Source organism: Athene noctua, chromosome 6 (assembly GCF_965140245.1).
Source record: "Athene noctua chromosome 6, bAthNoc1.hap1.1, whole genome shotgun sequence".
NCBI classification, from domain to species: Eukaryota; Metazoa; Chordata; class Aves; order Strigiformes; family Strigidae; genus Athene; species Athene noctua.
This window is the reverse complement of record NC_134042.1, coordinates 48,932,381-48,948,196: the sequence shown is the minus strand read 5'-3', so window position 1 is coordinate 48,948,196 and position 15,816 is coordinate 48,932,381. Positions and strand designations below refer to the sequence as shown.

Below are 15,816 nucleotides of genomic sequence, written 5' to 3'. Positions count from 1 at the left end.
GAGGCCCCGCCCTCCCGCCGGGAGTCGTGGCAACGGGGCGGGGCCGTGTGCAAAGGCGGCGCCGTGTTCCCTCGCGCCGGCGGGCCCGGGGCGGGTTCTGCTCCCTGAAGGGTGACGGTATTTGAACCCCGATCCGCAGAGGATGCTCCCTGTGCCAAGGCCCCGGGCAGGGTCAGGAGCGGGCCCCGGGGCGGGGGAGCACGGTTAGACGAGGCCTGTTAGTAACTTGTCATCTGTTACTAAAACACCAGAGAACAGACACAGAAGAATGACTGTTAAAAAGGCCTCAGCCGGGACGTCTGTCTCATTAAACATCAGAAAATGTGAACGTGAGACATAAATCGGTCTTCTAAATTCTGCTGCTCTTGTTTGTACAAGCTCAGTGTAATTGCGGAAGTCAACCAGGATCTGGAGCTCATGAATCCCAAACACGAGCAGTGAGTGCAAAGCAGACACTTCTCAGCCATACTAGGCTGTTGGTGAGGGCTGCCTTGGTGCTGGAGGAAATATCTGGCCTTTTTCGTGCTGCTGTGATTTTAAACTTCCATAAAAGAAAAGAAAATGCCTTCTCCGTGATCCAATAGCAACAAGAATTAAGAATATCACCGCTTTTCTGGCTCAAAGAGAATGAAAGCATAGACAAAGACTTCACATCTCAGATGTGAATTGTATTAATGACTTAAATGCCAGATCCATAAGATAAAATTGCAGAGTTTCGACCAGAGCTTCAGTAAACACCATGGAAGTGCAGGATTGCAGAGCGGTTGTTGAAGTGTCAATCTCTGTACACTCTTAAATACAGCAATTTCCTGGTGTGGTGGTCTGTAGGTAGGGTGCTTATTCATCTCAGCATGCAAAACATACTTGCGTAATGCTGTGTTTAGAAGTGGAGGTCACGGGAGGAATTGGGCAGCATCCCATCTTTACTCACAGAATCCCCTCGGTTGGAAAAGCCCTTGAATCTCCTCCAGCCCAACCATGACCCTCCCCCTGACCGTTCCCAACTCCCCCAGATCCCTCAGCGCTGGCTCAGCCCGACTCTTCAACCCCTCCAGGGATCCTGGGGACTCCCCCCCTGCCCTGGGCAGCCCATTCCAACGCCCAACAGCCCCTTCTGCACAGAAATCCTTCCTCAGAGCCAGCCTGACCCTGCCCTGGGCAGCTTGAGGCCATTCCCTCGGGGCCTGGTGCTGGCTCCTTGGCTCCAGAGACTCATCGCCCCTCTCCGCACCCTCCTGGCAGGCTGTCCAAGCGCCAGGGTTGCCACGGTTAAGGCACGCAGGTGCTTGAGGGCGAGTTGTGCCGGCTGCGCGGTTTTTCAGACTGAAATGCTTTGCTCGAATCCGGGCGGTTTGGGGGGTCCCTCGGGCCGTCTCTGGGCAGCGCGGGCCCGCCCATCTCCGGGCAAACGGAGGGCAATGGCTTCTCTCAGCTGCCGCGCATGCGCCCGGCTGCGGGAGCCGGCGGGGCCTGTGGCGAGCGGCTTGGCTTTGCCGCCCCGTGGGGCGGTACGGCCCGGCCCCATGGCCGCCGTGTTTCTCGTCACTCTTTACGAATACTCGCCGCTCTTTTACATCACCGTGGTGTTCGTCTGCTTCCTCGTCACCAGCGGCCTGGTGCTGGGCTGGTGAGTGCGGTGGAGGGGCCGGCGCTGGCTGTGGGGCCGGCCCAGCCCGTGGAGGCCGGTCTGGGGCGATGGGCCGTGGCTGCGGAGGTCTGGCGGTGTAATGAGGAAGCACGGCGCGGGGAGGGGGGCAATGGGAGCTGGCACCCCTTGGGGAGTGAACTCCGGGGGTGTGGGGCGGCCCTGGGGTGGGACAGCGCCGGGGCTGGGGGTGTGGGGCCTGGCAGTGGGGCTGTGTTGAAGAAAGGAATGGGGGGAGGCCTAGCAGTGGCCGTAGGGGAGGAGGGGCTGCTCCAGCAGAAGGTGAGGATGAAAGCTGTGGAGAAAACAGTGGCTGGAAGGCGACCCTGACCCTCAGTGAGGGGGTGCGGGTCAGGGAGGGCTGCTCCAAGGGCAGAGTTTGGCACTGTTGGAGATGGACATCTCGAATCTTGGTAGTAGATAAAATGAGCAGGTACTGGGTAAGGTGCTTGGCGTTTGGCCAGGTAGCAGCTAAATCTGCCAGGCTTTGTGGCAGAGTTGTTACCGAGGTGTGAAATACCCAGGAGCACTGATGAGGCACCAGTCTGTTCTGCTGAAGCTCAGAGGAGAAGGGAGTGTTTCAGGGTGCTGGGACTGGGATGGGGAGAAGCCTTAAACAGCTGACTTGCTAAAATGTCTAGAGGGATGATGAGTGAAAGACCCTCACTTGCTTATGTCTGAGAGGGTTCAGCAAAGATGTCACCATTGCCTTTTTCAGAAACAGGTCCCTGAATGACTGTCCGTAGCACTGTTCTGTTTGTTTTCCTGCCGACTCAGGCGTTTCTGTAAATGTAAATACTGATACTCGCCAAGTGGAGAGCATTGATTAGCTATCAAAATATTTTATGTAGAAATTGTGGGTACACCACACTTTTGGAAAAAGTAAAATAGAGTTATTGCATTTTCTCCCATTGGCTTAACATTAATATCTGCAATTCTGTGCTTCAGTGTTTTCCATCCTTTGTCTCTTTGAATTACAGATGTTTTAGCTGTAGCTGCTTGTTCTCTTGGCAGCTTATAAATACTCTGCTTGAATTTTCCTTTAGTGCAAAGTCTTTCCCTTGTTTGCATCACTTTGTTAGCTGCCACTGGCTCAAACATATGCCATCTCTTGCTTTTGGTGTGAATGAAGCTATCTTTTGATCTTTCAGATACGCTTTGTGAAAATTTTTCTTCTTTTGCATTGCCTCCCCTAGTGCTGGGTAAGTGGTAGTGAAGGCTAGATGGGTCTTTTTGTTGCCTTTCTGCTGGATGAAGCTCCACCTCTATTTACTTGGAGAGGCAGTAGAAATCCTTTTCATAATTCTTTCTGTCCCAGTGCACGCTGATGGTATTATATTACCATCCACTTCTCTCCACTTCTCCTTTTTCACTCTTTCAGTTCTTTAAAAATATTATCTTTACAAAAGTAATGGTACTAAATCATGATTCAAATAAATCTCCTGCATGTATATCCCAAGCTAGTGATCCTTTATCACTTTAATCATTATTTATCTGCTTGTAATAAACACTTTGCACTCCCCTGCTGTAAAATACCTGAAACAGGTGTGCCAGAAGATCCTTACATCTGCCCATTGATGCATTTGAGCTACAGGCTGTGCAGAGGACTGTCCAGATGCATTTTTTTTTTTCAGGATCAGAGATTCTAGGTGCATCTGCACTAGATATTATTGCAGTTTATGTAAATACATAAAAACTATCTTCAAACTCGTTTGTCAGAGAGCTGTTAGTCAGGTAGAAGCAGTAGCCAGGAGCTCAGCACGTACAAGTATGTGAGTATGTGGGCAGCTGCTCAGAGATATTTGCTGCTACCCTTGAACTCTGTTGTACTGTGACCTTATGACCAAGAGCCTTCAAGCAATTTCAGAGTGTCTGCAGCTGCAGTTACAGTTTAAGTGCTCTTGAACTTGCTCATGAAAACAACTTGAGCCTTTATTTGCTACACAGTACTATAAATGCATATGGTGTCACAAGTACGTATTACTTGATGTATTGCTGTAATGACATTTTCTTTCCAATATCGGCATCAATTGTCAGCTTGTTTTATGGATGTGTTCATGATGGTGTCAGTCAGCCTGAAAAACACCAACTGCTTAGGAATGTTAATGTTTTCATTTGCAAAATCATGCACAGCTTTGATGAGCGCCTGGTTTTATGGCGAGCCCTGGATACCTGTGGCTCTGCTCAGAGAGTCTCAGTAGGTTACTGCACAGGTGGCTTTCTAGAGCCAGCCCATTAGATGCTCTGGGCAGAGGGATGAGGTGGAATTTAGATTAGCTAAATATGGCCCTGCACATCATCTCTTTAGCTGGGGATTGTAAGGAACTGAAGGGAGTAATGCCTCAAACATTCATCAACACAGAAAACCCCAAGGACAAGCTGTGGCCTTTGGATTAGGCTAAGGAATGTCAGCCAAGGAAGCGGGAGTGTACTGAAGGCTGCACCCCCCACTCCCTTGCAGTTGCATTGACAAACTCCTTAGATAAGCCTCAGAGGGGGAGACATGGACTGAGTGAAACCAGGTGTTTATCACTGGCTCCATCATGTAGCCATTTGTGACTTTATTGTGCAAGCCAGACACTGTGCTAATGACTTCCCACCTTTGCCACTGAAGTGGTAACAAGAACTGATAAGAGGGGATCATTTCTGAGATGACTGATAAGATCTCTGGGAACAGAGGGAAAACCAAAGCTGGGCAATGACCACCAACTCAACTGGAACCCATGCTGCACCTTTTTCCTCATCTGTCATGGAAATTTGTGGAATGCCTGACCCTCCTCATCTAGTATGCTAATCAGCTAATGAGATGAACTTAGAAAGGCAACAGAAACTTTGCTGTGTGTGCACCCACCATTGAAGCTGGATCTGTGTGCACCCACCACCCAGGATTACCCGACCTGAGACAACACTGGATCCAGGGGTGGAGATCCGGATTCCTTTGACTCTTTCTCTCCTTTCTTTGCCTTTCCTTTCTTTTCTTTCTTATAGATTTATAAAAGACCACATTGCTTATTATCCTCTTCCAAGTTTAAATTGTTCTCTATGGCAAGTAAAACATTTTAACCGGTTGTTTGGTGTCGTTTCACCTTAATTTAACCCGAGGGGATCACAGAACCCTTGGGATTCTCTGGGCTTCCAGGGTCATGAATGCTTGTATTAGGAGGAACTGTAGGCTCAGCACCTCTTTGAAATCTTTGGAGAAATTAACTCATGAACAAAACCCTTGGAAACTCTTGCCTTTTCTAAACCAGCACTGTTCTGAAGAAAGGAATTTTCCCCTATACCAGATGACGATCCAGGCTGATAGACTGTTAGATCATAAAATAAAAACTGTGTCTTTATTCATCCTTCATACACTGAATACTACCTTAAAAGTTACAGAAATACTGTACCTTATTGTTGAACAGAAAGGCCTTTCTGCCTTCAGCTGCTCCAGAAACTCTACTAGAAGGTTTTTTCTATGGCTGCTTTTCATGGTGATTATCCTGTTGCTTTCGATCAGTGAAGAAAGTTTCCAAAGAACACGTTTTTACTTCGGAATCAGCCAGATGGTATAAAACAGGAGGCATCTTTGTGTGCGTCTGGAGAGATTAGCTCCATTGAGTTTGGGATATTGAGTAAGTGAAACAGCTGCTGCACCTGGTTCCTTTGTGAGTAAGATGTTTAACTGGTGTACTTCATTACAGCCCCAGTGAAGTCAGCATGGCTGTGTTTACTTGCATCAGAGAGAGATTTAACTCTCCATGCACACAAACTAAATATGGCTGAGCGCCCTCTATTACGTCATCAAAGAAATGCAAATGTTTCCATCAAAGTCTAGAAACCAAAGGCATTTATCAAAGTTGGAGTAATGAGTATAGAGTATATTCATTCCACCAGCTGAACCTCTTTCCCCTTTGGCGTATCTTTGACACTCTGGCACACAAGATGTTCGGTGGTAAACGCAAATATTTGTTAAACTGCCAGGAACAGGTTGATGCTATTGAGAATGGCTTTGAGATTTTTTTTTTTCCTGATGTAGTTTCCTCAACTTGAAAATCACTTTTGACTGATGTTTTTCCCTGTTAGTCTTACAAAGGGCACCCCTCCAGCATGAATCAATAGAAAGGAGGCCAATGTCAGTAAAAGCTCTGCTTTTCTTCTTCGTTTGACACACAAGAGTTGGAAAAGATTTTAAAACCAGGGAGAAAGTAGCGGTTAAGCCACAAAATTGTCTGTTTCACTTGGAGCTGTATTGTACACAAAATTACTTTAGCAATTTTCAAACTGATTACATTGAAGTTGGTAGTGCCCTTTTCAGCTTGAGTTATTGATAGGAAACCCATCTTACTGTAACAGCTGCTATTTCAGTGTACTAAATGGAAACAATTGATGCAGGGAAACTCTGCCATTCAGAGTTTTCCAGCACCCAATATGCTGATGACTGCATGAACCATAATTCAAAGCCGTTACCCGGGCCATCACTTCAGCAGTACAGGTGGCAGCGACAAAAGCAAAAATTCAGAAAAGTACAGCCTGAGCTAATTAATAACTGTGTTCTAAAATGCATTAACAAAAGATTCCCACAGCCTCTCCCCGTTGCCTTACTAATGAGGCAGGGCTGGATTAATGCAGTTAAGAAAATGTCTTCAGTCTCTCAAGTAGTCTTCTGATTGCATATCTGGGACAGTTTCTCTAATCAGCTTTTGGTTATTGAAAGTTATTGCTATCACCTTAAAAAGTGAATTATTTTTAGCCAAGTATAAGAGGAAGTCTGTTGCAGAGCTTGTTTTGTAGATCCTGATCTTCTGTAATGTGTCTTTTAAAAGCCCCAGGCAATATGAAGATCTTGAGGTTTTTAATTGGTGTCAGAAATCATCCCAAATGCTCTTCCTCACTTTCTTTGATTTTTATTTTGGTTCATAGGGTGTTTAAACTTTTAAACCTTAGCTTTGTTATCCTTTTAGGGTCAGAATATCACTTGGGCTAGCATCTTAGTTTTGGCTTTGAAGGGGTCTTAGAGTCTCAGCTTTGCTTCAAAGTCTTGACCGTTTTGCACTTGATTTCTGGCTCAAAGCAGGGGCTTTACAGCTCCTGATTTATTATCAGCATATTATTGTAATTGAGGTTCACATGGGAAATCGGGATCTTGTTCTCCTATAAAAACATCTTGTTGGCTGTAGCTACCACTAGAAATATCTTAGGGCCGAATGATTTATTCTAAGGTCTTCCTTTTGAGCACCCAGTCCATTAAGACTGTTCCATCTTTGCAAGCAGGGTTGGTGGGGTGTTTTTTTTTTTTTTGGTCCTGTGACGGGATGTGCAGAATGTCAATTGGGAGAAAGCTCTGGCTAACCATTTACCACTAGAGGGCATTGACCATTCTCGTTAATTTTATTCTCTTTCTGGAAACGCAGGAGTAAAGTATTCCCCCTTTATAGATTTTCTGTATCGCTGTGAAGACTCCTACCTTCTGCCACGAAAAGTTGGAGTCAGACTGGCAGGCTGTATTATTCATGCATCCTAGCAGATACTCTGCAAAGCTAAGCTAGCTCTATTTGTTGTGCTGCTTGCTATTTGGAGCTGAAGACAAATGCAAATGTGTCAACGCTAACACTTAACCCACTTGTTCTTCTTGTTTCATGTCTCATAGGTTTGGGTTGGGTGTTCCTGTTATTCTGAGAAACTCAGAAGAAACAGAATCCAGCACAAGAGTACTGAAAAAGCAAATGAGACAAGTGAAGAATCCTTTTGGGTTAGAAATCCCTCATCCTGCTACAGCTTCAGTAACAAGTCAGTGGAGTTCTGATGTACTTGATTTTTGTCGGTGTGGGTTCCTGAACTTAATATTTTCTGTTTTCTTGCTGTCACCCTTCTCCTTTATCAAAATTCCTCGGAAACCTGCTTCCTCCCATCATCACAACAGAAATAATTTTTACACAGCTTATAAATGTGGTGTTTTTAAAAGTGAAATGTTTGGATATTTAAGTACAGTTTCATTCTTATCAATTTAACGCTTCCTGCTATAACAGATTTTTAAGTAACAAAAACATTTGCAGATCACTAGCTACTATGGACGTTTTTGTAAACTTTACAGAACTGTAGAATTCATTATAGCATATATGCCACTCACTTAAATCTATGTCCAGATCTCCAGCAGTGTTTGGAATTGCACTACTTTTAAAAAATAAATAATTTTTTTAAAATCTCCCTTTCTATCTGTGCTTCAGTGGAAACTGAATTTAAATATCTATTTGGATGAGAGTTTAGGTAGTTCTTAACACCCTTGAAGTCCCTGCATAGGAAGTGAAATTCATGGCCTTCTGTGTTATTGGGGAGTAGTCAGCAAGGCTGAACATCTTCTGCCAACACATATGTGGAGCCTTCAAGTGAATAAGAAAAGGGCTGCAGCAGTTTCACCCCTCCCTCAACGTAAAATACCCAAACCAACAAGTTAGTCTTCAGGTAACTTGGATTTATCAGGAGATCTGAGGGCTTTTTGGTGGGAGTTTCCAAGAGTTGTGCTCCTGTTTGTGCAGGAAGTGTTTAGAAGTTAATGGTCTGGGTACTTGATTTTTAGAAAAGAAGTGGAGTGCGTAGATCCTCTTTTTATCCTCCCTCTGCGTGATCAGTAGGGCCTTATTCTTTGAGACCACAGAGAGTGTTGTAGGCCAATGATCCAAGTAATACCATTATCTAAGAAGGGAATGGACTTTGGGCTAGGGGTTGTGCTCTTGGATCTGCCAGGGAGTGTGTCAAATGTTACCAGAAGTTAAAATTTACCCTTCCTAAAATGCACGTGCTACTTTTGTTAGCTTAATCAGCCATTTTATCTCCTCACACCCACTTCCTCATCCCCACTGACTTGCATAAGCACTAAACCTAGTCTAAATTCGTAGAAGATTAGATTAGATTATAATAATAAAAATCTGGGACCCTGAAGTTGTTTTCTGCCCTTTAAGAATCTACACTTAGCAATTCCAGAATTCCTGCACGTGAGCGAGTTAATGAAATCCTTATCTTCTTTCTACAAGAGGGTATAACGTTGACACCTGATTGTCTGGAAGACTGTATTCTTACATGCTACTGGGGCTGCAGTGTTCAAAAACTCCATGAAGCGTTGCAGAAACATGTCTACTGCTTCAGAATAAAGACCCCTCAGGCATTAGAGGATGCTCTGTACAGCGAATACCTCTATCGACAACAGTACTTGTATCCTTTTTTAAAACTGTTTTGACAAAATATGCTAATTTATTGGCACAGGAAATGTTGAGACTTGTGAACATTCGGCAGTTCTTGGCACAATATGAACAAATATGATGACAAATATTCTTTATGCAAACGTCACATTTGTCTACAATTGCAGCGACGCTGATTGTTTTCCTTGACACATACAAAGCATTAAAAAAAATGACAAGGAAGAAAAATATTGTCAGTTACCAGAAGATGCTCAAGTTGTCGATTTTGGCCCAGTGCCTAGATCTCGCTATCCGTTGATAGCATTGTTGACGTTAGCTGATGAAGAAGACAGAGAAATCTATGATGTTGTAAGTAATTTAAGAATATATTTCAGGGTCACTGTACTTAAGGTCTGAATGTTTCAGGAGACAGGCTTGAATAAAACAGCTTCCTTTCCCTGTCCCTTAGAATTTGGTCCCTAACTTTCTCACTGATGACGCCAGGGGAGCATGGCAGAAGAGCAAGGATAATATCTAAAATTTATATGTGCCATTCAAAAGATGGTTATGATTTTCACAAAGCTCGTATCTGCGAAAGTCTCTGTGGTGTAAGCCCTGTGGTCAGAGGAACTAGGGCTATGGTAGGTTAGTAAGCTATTACTCTGATTTTTCTGGTCACATAAACCTGGGGTGGAGCTTTTGTGCTGATATGGTCTTTTGAATTGCTGTTGGCAAGGTAGGAGGATTTTTTTTTTTTTTTTTAAGTGTCTGGCACAGATACTTGAGCTGATTGCTGACTTGACTGTTGGGAACATAGAAATTACGTTTCTGCAACAGGCCTGAGTCTGTGTAATGCAGGACATGATGTCTCACAGTAGCCAGTTCCAGGTCATTTACAGGAAGGTGTGAAGCTCTTGCAGTAGACTGATATGAGATCCTCAGCTCTCCAAAAAGGTCTCCTGATCTCTTACAGTTAAAGCAGCTTCAACCTTGTCACATGCAGTTCAATATCCCTTCTAAACTCTTAAGTTGACTGATTCTTTTTGGAACAATTTGGGACACACTTTTATCTCCCATCTTCATTCGGTTGATAATCTGATAGCACTGAGTGCTTGGACAAGAATACAAATGAACTTGGAAGCAAATTGCCTAAATCCACTGAACACTTTTCCATACATTCATCTGGAAATTGTGATCACACCAGTGCCTAAGAAATCTGTTCCCTTTCCAAGTGATACCTGTCCTTGGCTTCTCGTCACTTGACCTCAGCACTTCCCCACTCAAGATTTCTGCCCCCCAGCTATTTCCCAGATTAGTACATCTATGTATGTTTAGAGCTTAGATTAGTTTAATATAAAGTGACTTCAGATTTCTTATTTGAATGTGAATTTGTAACGCCTTTTTTGTTCCTTAACATAGAAAAAAGGGATAGAAGGAGAGTGGGGGAGGTATTTTTCCTCTGGCTTTGGAGAAAAGGAACACAACTAGAATCTGTTAATATGGTCAAAGGAATAACTCCACCTGAACTCCTTGCCAGACAAATGTCAGAATTGCATCCGTTGTTGAAACAAAATTGTAAAATATAAATATAGCGTGGAAAGGGATCTTTGCCACTGTGGCTGGTGTGGTATTACCGCATTGTTCTCTCATCAGTCCATCAAGTTCCAACTTGAATTCTTTTTTTTGTGTGTGTGTGCATCCACCACTACGGATGATGTTCCAGTATCTCTTTTCTGGGGGGTCTAATTTTTATCCTAACTGTATTTGTGGCCAGATCATACCTATTTGGCTTTGTACCATAATTTTCCCCTATCTCCAGAAAATCAGCATGTCTGTATACGAGTTACAGAAATTATATGAAGACTGGCAGGGCTAAAGTGGAAGACGGCTTAGATCTCAGGCCTGTGTGTGAAACAGAAGACTGAGAAGTAACTTGATTATGGTGTACAAGTATTTACAAAGACAGAAAATACCTGGTGCTCAAGGGGAAGGAATCCTATAATCAAACAGCATAGCAATTCTACTAGGTCAGAGTATCGCTGTATGTGTTTCTGTACTACACACAGGACAGCATAACAGAGGAGACAGTAGCTTGAAGATCCAGCAGCTTGTGTTAGGAACTGGTCCCCCTCACAGTTAAAAAGTTGCCTAGGTGTGTGAACAAACTATGAATTGAGGATTTGTGTCGTCATTGAGAAAGGACTTATGCTGGGATGACCTAATACAAATACACTGAGAACCGTTGACTTTTAACCTCTTATTAGCAAAACACAAAATCTGTCATTTTAATGGAGATTTAATGGCTTTCAGGATCCAAAACAAAGCTAATAGTGGTGTGGGGTGTTTGTTTTTTTTTTTTTCTTAGGCATTGTGATTGCGAAAAAAAGGGCCTTATTGCCAAAGAATAGTAAACTCAGTATAAATACATATGTATAGGTACATATATATTTAAACTCTGCATGTAATTAGCTATGTGTGGATTTTGAAGTGTAAGTCTGATTTGCCTTTAAAATTTTTTTTTTTGAGCAGAACAGCTTTCTTCTATATTTCATTTCTTTTTTGACAGCTTCTGGGAACTACAATAATATTGAATTTCACTTTCTTTTTTTCCTTGCTTTTTAGAGCCTATTACGTAATTTGGGCAGGGCAAGGGGTATTAGACACAGCATGCAAGCTTAGAGTGCTTTTATTTTCAGAAAAATGACTCCAAAGTCAGCCCATGGGGTCATTTCATAATCCTTTCCAGCAAAATTTGTCTTTTGCCTGCTCGGTTTACAAGCCAATCAACGACACTTCTAAATGCTTTTTGGAGCCTAGGACCTGTGGTCTGAAAGATTGTGAGGGAAGTGGGAGAAAGTTGAGAAGACTTTGCATTTTACGTGTTCCCCTGTAACTCTGCAGTCAAACTTGAGCTGACAGGGTCATTTCTTGTGTTGAAGACAGCCCGGGATGTGGCTGCAGACGTTGCATGGGACGTCAGTGTGTGCGCTGCCTCAGGTCTCAGTTGCTGTAGGAAACTCCTCACAGTCTGTCGGCTTCTCTCCCGACTAGGAGGAGCTCTCTGTGAGTTAGCAGAGCGGAGAGGGGCATGTAGGAGCTGCTACTTCTGGTTGAAATCGTTATGCAGGTGGCCTCTCCCAGGCACATCCATGACTGTGTAAGCAAGCCCTACCTACAGGAGGACTGCGTGTGTTTAGGTGCCTTTTTGGTTTGGGACCTAATTGAGTTAAGTGAGAGCAGTCGGAGCAGGTCTCTGCTGTAAAGTGGCCATAGAAGGGCTCCGTGGAGAACCAGGGCAGAAAGCTGAAGCCCCATAAAGCACTCTCTTGTGCCACATCCTTTTTTTTACCTTGTCCGGCATATTTTTTTGTTCCGGGCTTGAAGTCAACACTGTTGAAGTCCTGATAGTCTAAGGAAATAAGCAGCTGGTCAGAGGTTGTAATGAAGTATGGAATCCTTCAAGCAAACTGTTCTATATGAATCATGTAAGGAAAAGTAAAGTTACTAAACATAGCGTGCTTTTTTTTTTTCTGGTAGATTTCAATGGTGGCTGTAATTCACATTCCTGATGAGAGCTACAGACTTTCCTGCAGAATATTATATCAGTATCTGCTTCTAGCTCAAGGTCAATACCATGATCTGAAGGTAAGCCACATACTGAGTCTTGTTTCATTTGAGCAACACTGTTAAGTTTAGCTTGTGTAGGCTTTCAAGAGCCTAAATTAGTATAAGGCTTTTATTGTCATGCAAAGAACTGGATAATAGTTTAAATTATTTTATCAGTTAAGTACTTCCAGCCAAAGTTACTGTACAGAAGTATTTTATATGAAAATATTCAAGATTTCCCAGACAAATTACTTGATTCTAGTCTAGAGGCCTAGGTTCTGTCCACTTATTAAAGCAGTAGTAAGACATGAACTAGATGCCAAATGTCTCCTCTCAATTGTTACCGCCTTGCTAGTCTCTCAGACCAGCTCTTTCTCCTATATTGCCCTTCAACTGGGGAAGCCTCGGAAGAAATTTTTTTTTCATTTCTTTGTACTGCAATACACACACAAGGGTTTGGAGTCTGCCTAGCACATATTTTTATGAGTTAAACCAATGTTCTCATTATTCCATTCCAGTTTCCCGTATCTATGCATGTTGTGGGACCATCTTCGACCTGTTTGTCAGGCAGTTGCTGATGTTATTCTATGTTCTATTCTATTTATTACTGTGATAATAAAAATAACATGGTATTGATAAGGTAGATATTGGACCAAATTAAATTAATTGATTCGATTAGCATTTATTCAGAAATAATTTGTCCAAAGAAATGTTTGTTCTGGCCATTTTTTGCTGGCATAATTGATCCTGGTAAACTTCCCTGTTGATCCCCTCAAACTTTCTTTTCACATGTGGTTGCCATTGTAAAAACACAGCTTAAAGTGAACAGAAATAACTGTGCAGCTGCATTTCGTGTCCCTGTGTAGTGTGCTCTCTGTGGGTGTCTTGGGCTGCATGGTAGCTTACTGGCTTTATTAAGAGATCATGCCCAGAAGAGTTGGTGCTTCACGTAAGAGAAGAGAAAAAGAAGTAAGGGACTGTAATACAAGCAAGAGTGGAATGGGTTGAGTGAAGCAGATTTGACAGCTTGGTGGATATGTTTTTGGTAGGAGTGGAGGGAAGCATCCTTCTAGGCATAAAGAACGATATACGGGAACCTGAGCTGCTCAGAACCCAGGCAGTTCTGTTACAGTTCACGCATGTACATTGATTTGAGTCAGCTGAGATTTGATGACTTACCCTTAATACTTTCACAGTGTTTTGTGTAATTTTATGCTTCTGAAATAACTTTTAATTGAAGGCAACTGTCAGGACTCATGCAAAGAGTGAACCTGGCATTATTTGACCCAGTGGCAACCAGTGAACCTGACCCAGTGGAACTTGCGTCGCGTGTGTGTGTTCAGGTATCAGGGGAGAGTTTGTTGACCTCTAAATGTTTGTGTATATGTGTATTTTAGCAGCTCTTCATGTCTGCAAATAGTACTGCACCATCTTCAAGCGATACGTCCCCTGGTGAGAGCAGCACTGACAGAAGCTTGCTAGAAAAGGCCGGACTGGCTGAAGATGAACCAGAATTGCATGAAGAAAACAGTAAAGACTGTGTTGTTTGCCAGAATGGCTCAGTGAACTGGGTACTCCTACCCTGCAGGCACGCGTGCTTGTGTGATGGCTGCATTAAGTATTTCCAGCAATGTCCAATGTGTAGGCAGTTTGTACAAGAATCTTTTCCACTTTGCAGTAAAAAGGAGCAAGATGAAGATGAATCAACCCATATCTTGCAAGATGTTCTTCCTGAAAGAGTTTTTTAATGGGGCAAAAAATAGAAGAACTGGGTTGTATGCACCAAGATTAAGTGTAGAAAACAGATTGTTTATGGGAGGATATGTAGCATTAACTTGTATGGTTTTGCATTTTATTGTTAGGTAGTTTTCAGCTTCCTTATTTTTCTTCACTCCATATGCTCGCAGGAACATTACACTTATCCATGCAATGTGGACAGAAGAAGTGCGTAGGATATCTTTGAAGGATGTGATTTTATTTATAACTTCTTACTAGTTTTTCATGGAGTACTATTGGAGGCTATTTTGATTACTAAATTTAGTATATCTACTAAAAAAAGAATAAAACTTGCAAGTGAAGTTGCACAGAGCTCATTCTATATTTATGGTATTTAAAATACTAGAGCAATATATCATTTTAACTGAGTATAATTTAGCAACATAGCACTTTACAGAATGTATCAAATGAAGGAAAGTAAATATTCTTCATTGTTAAACCCATGTATATTTATTTTGTAGAAGAAGGCTGGACTGTGGCAGGAGCTGGGAGTTGAAAGCGTGATTCAAGACTGTTTCTGGCTGTTTTGAAAGATTTATGTGTGTGCGTGCATGCGTGTGTGTGCGAGGGACTTCAGCCAAAGCCCGTTGGAACGAGTGCAAAGATTTTTGTTGATTATTGTTGGCTTGAACTAAACGTTGCTGACACTTTCAGGCCTGAGCCTCTGCTATGTCATCTTGAGACACAGACTTTCAATCTCGTTAGCGATGGCTGTAAGAACTTGTCTTCCATGCAAATGTTAGTTAATTATTCCATAGAGTGGTTACTTGGACAGTTTTGTGGTGCTATTCTTACAGGAGTAGCCTGCTTTGGGGAATTTCCAACTCTTTTTGCTTGCATTGTCAGCTTGGATGCAAAGTTAACCATTTACCTTTTATCAATAGTCCCGGGGAATTTACTTACTCTAATGAAGAAAGAAGCTAAAGAATGGCAGAAAATTATTTCTTTTGTCCTCCAATGGTGTATTGTCAAAAGCAATAAAAATGGCTGTTGAGAAGAGAAAGCGTTGGTTTGCTTCCTGAGAGAGCCAAATTGTCCTAAAGACAGACAGGCTGGGTTTCACATCTGCTGGTATAAGACAAAAATACAAACGCTCGTTAAAACCTGTAGAAAATGGGAAGTAGCTGCTTTCTGTCCTCCCTCTTGTTCCCTTGCAGCTTTGCTCCACATCCAGTCCCAGGACAGCTGCTCAGTCTCAGGGAGTCACGGGGAGAGCCGTGCTCCCGGCTGTTCAGCTGCACTCCCCTGCAGCTCCTTGAAGGGGGCTGCCGGTACAAGCTACACCCGAGGTGCTGCGCACCTCCAGACCAGGGAAGGAAGCTTCCCCTCCTCAAAGGTAATCCGTCTTCACCTTCCCATTGTTCACTGGTTTGGTTTGGTTTGGTTTTGCCACGACACTGCTTCCCAACTCCTGCCCATTGCCTTAGAGGAAAAGATTTAGGTGGTGGTGGTAAGAGTAATGCTTAGTTGTAAAGACAGATAGGGGTTAGGAATTGATGGATGTAGCCACAGATTTCCAGCCAGTGATCTGCAGGCTGTTTGTAAGGCAATTTATCTAGTCTACATAAAGTGACCTTCCTTGCCAGGGATGACTCGGGAATAAACTGCTGGCCAAATTAGTCTTTAGTTCGC

General features: G+C 43.1%; 1 protein-coding gene across 1 annotated transcript; it reads left to right on the top strand.

Moving 5' to 3' along the window:
* The first annotated feature begins 1,453 nt into the window (after nucleotides 1-1,453).
* Nucleotides 1,454-15,187, top strand: CGRRF1 (cell growth regulator with ring finger domain 1). The gene is made up of 6 exons (XM_074909370.1): nucleotides 1,454-1,627; nucleotides 7,278-7,417; nucleotides 8,659-8,836; nucleotides 9,024-9,171; nucleotides 12,340-12,447; nucleotides 13,806-15,187. Exons 1-6 carry the CDS (start codon nucleotides 1,524-1,526, stop codon nucleotides 14,154-14,156), a joined length of 1,029 nt encoding a protein of 342 aa, XP_074765471.1. The 5' UTR covers nucleotides 1,454-1,523; the 3' UTR covers nucleotides 14,157-15,187.
* Nucleotides 15,188-15,816: the final 629 nt, after the last annotated feature.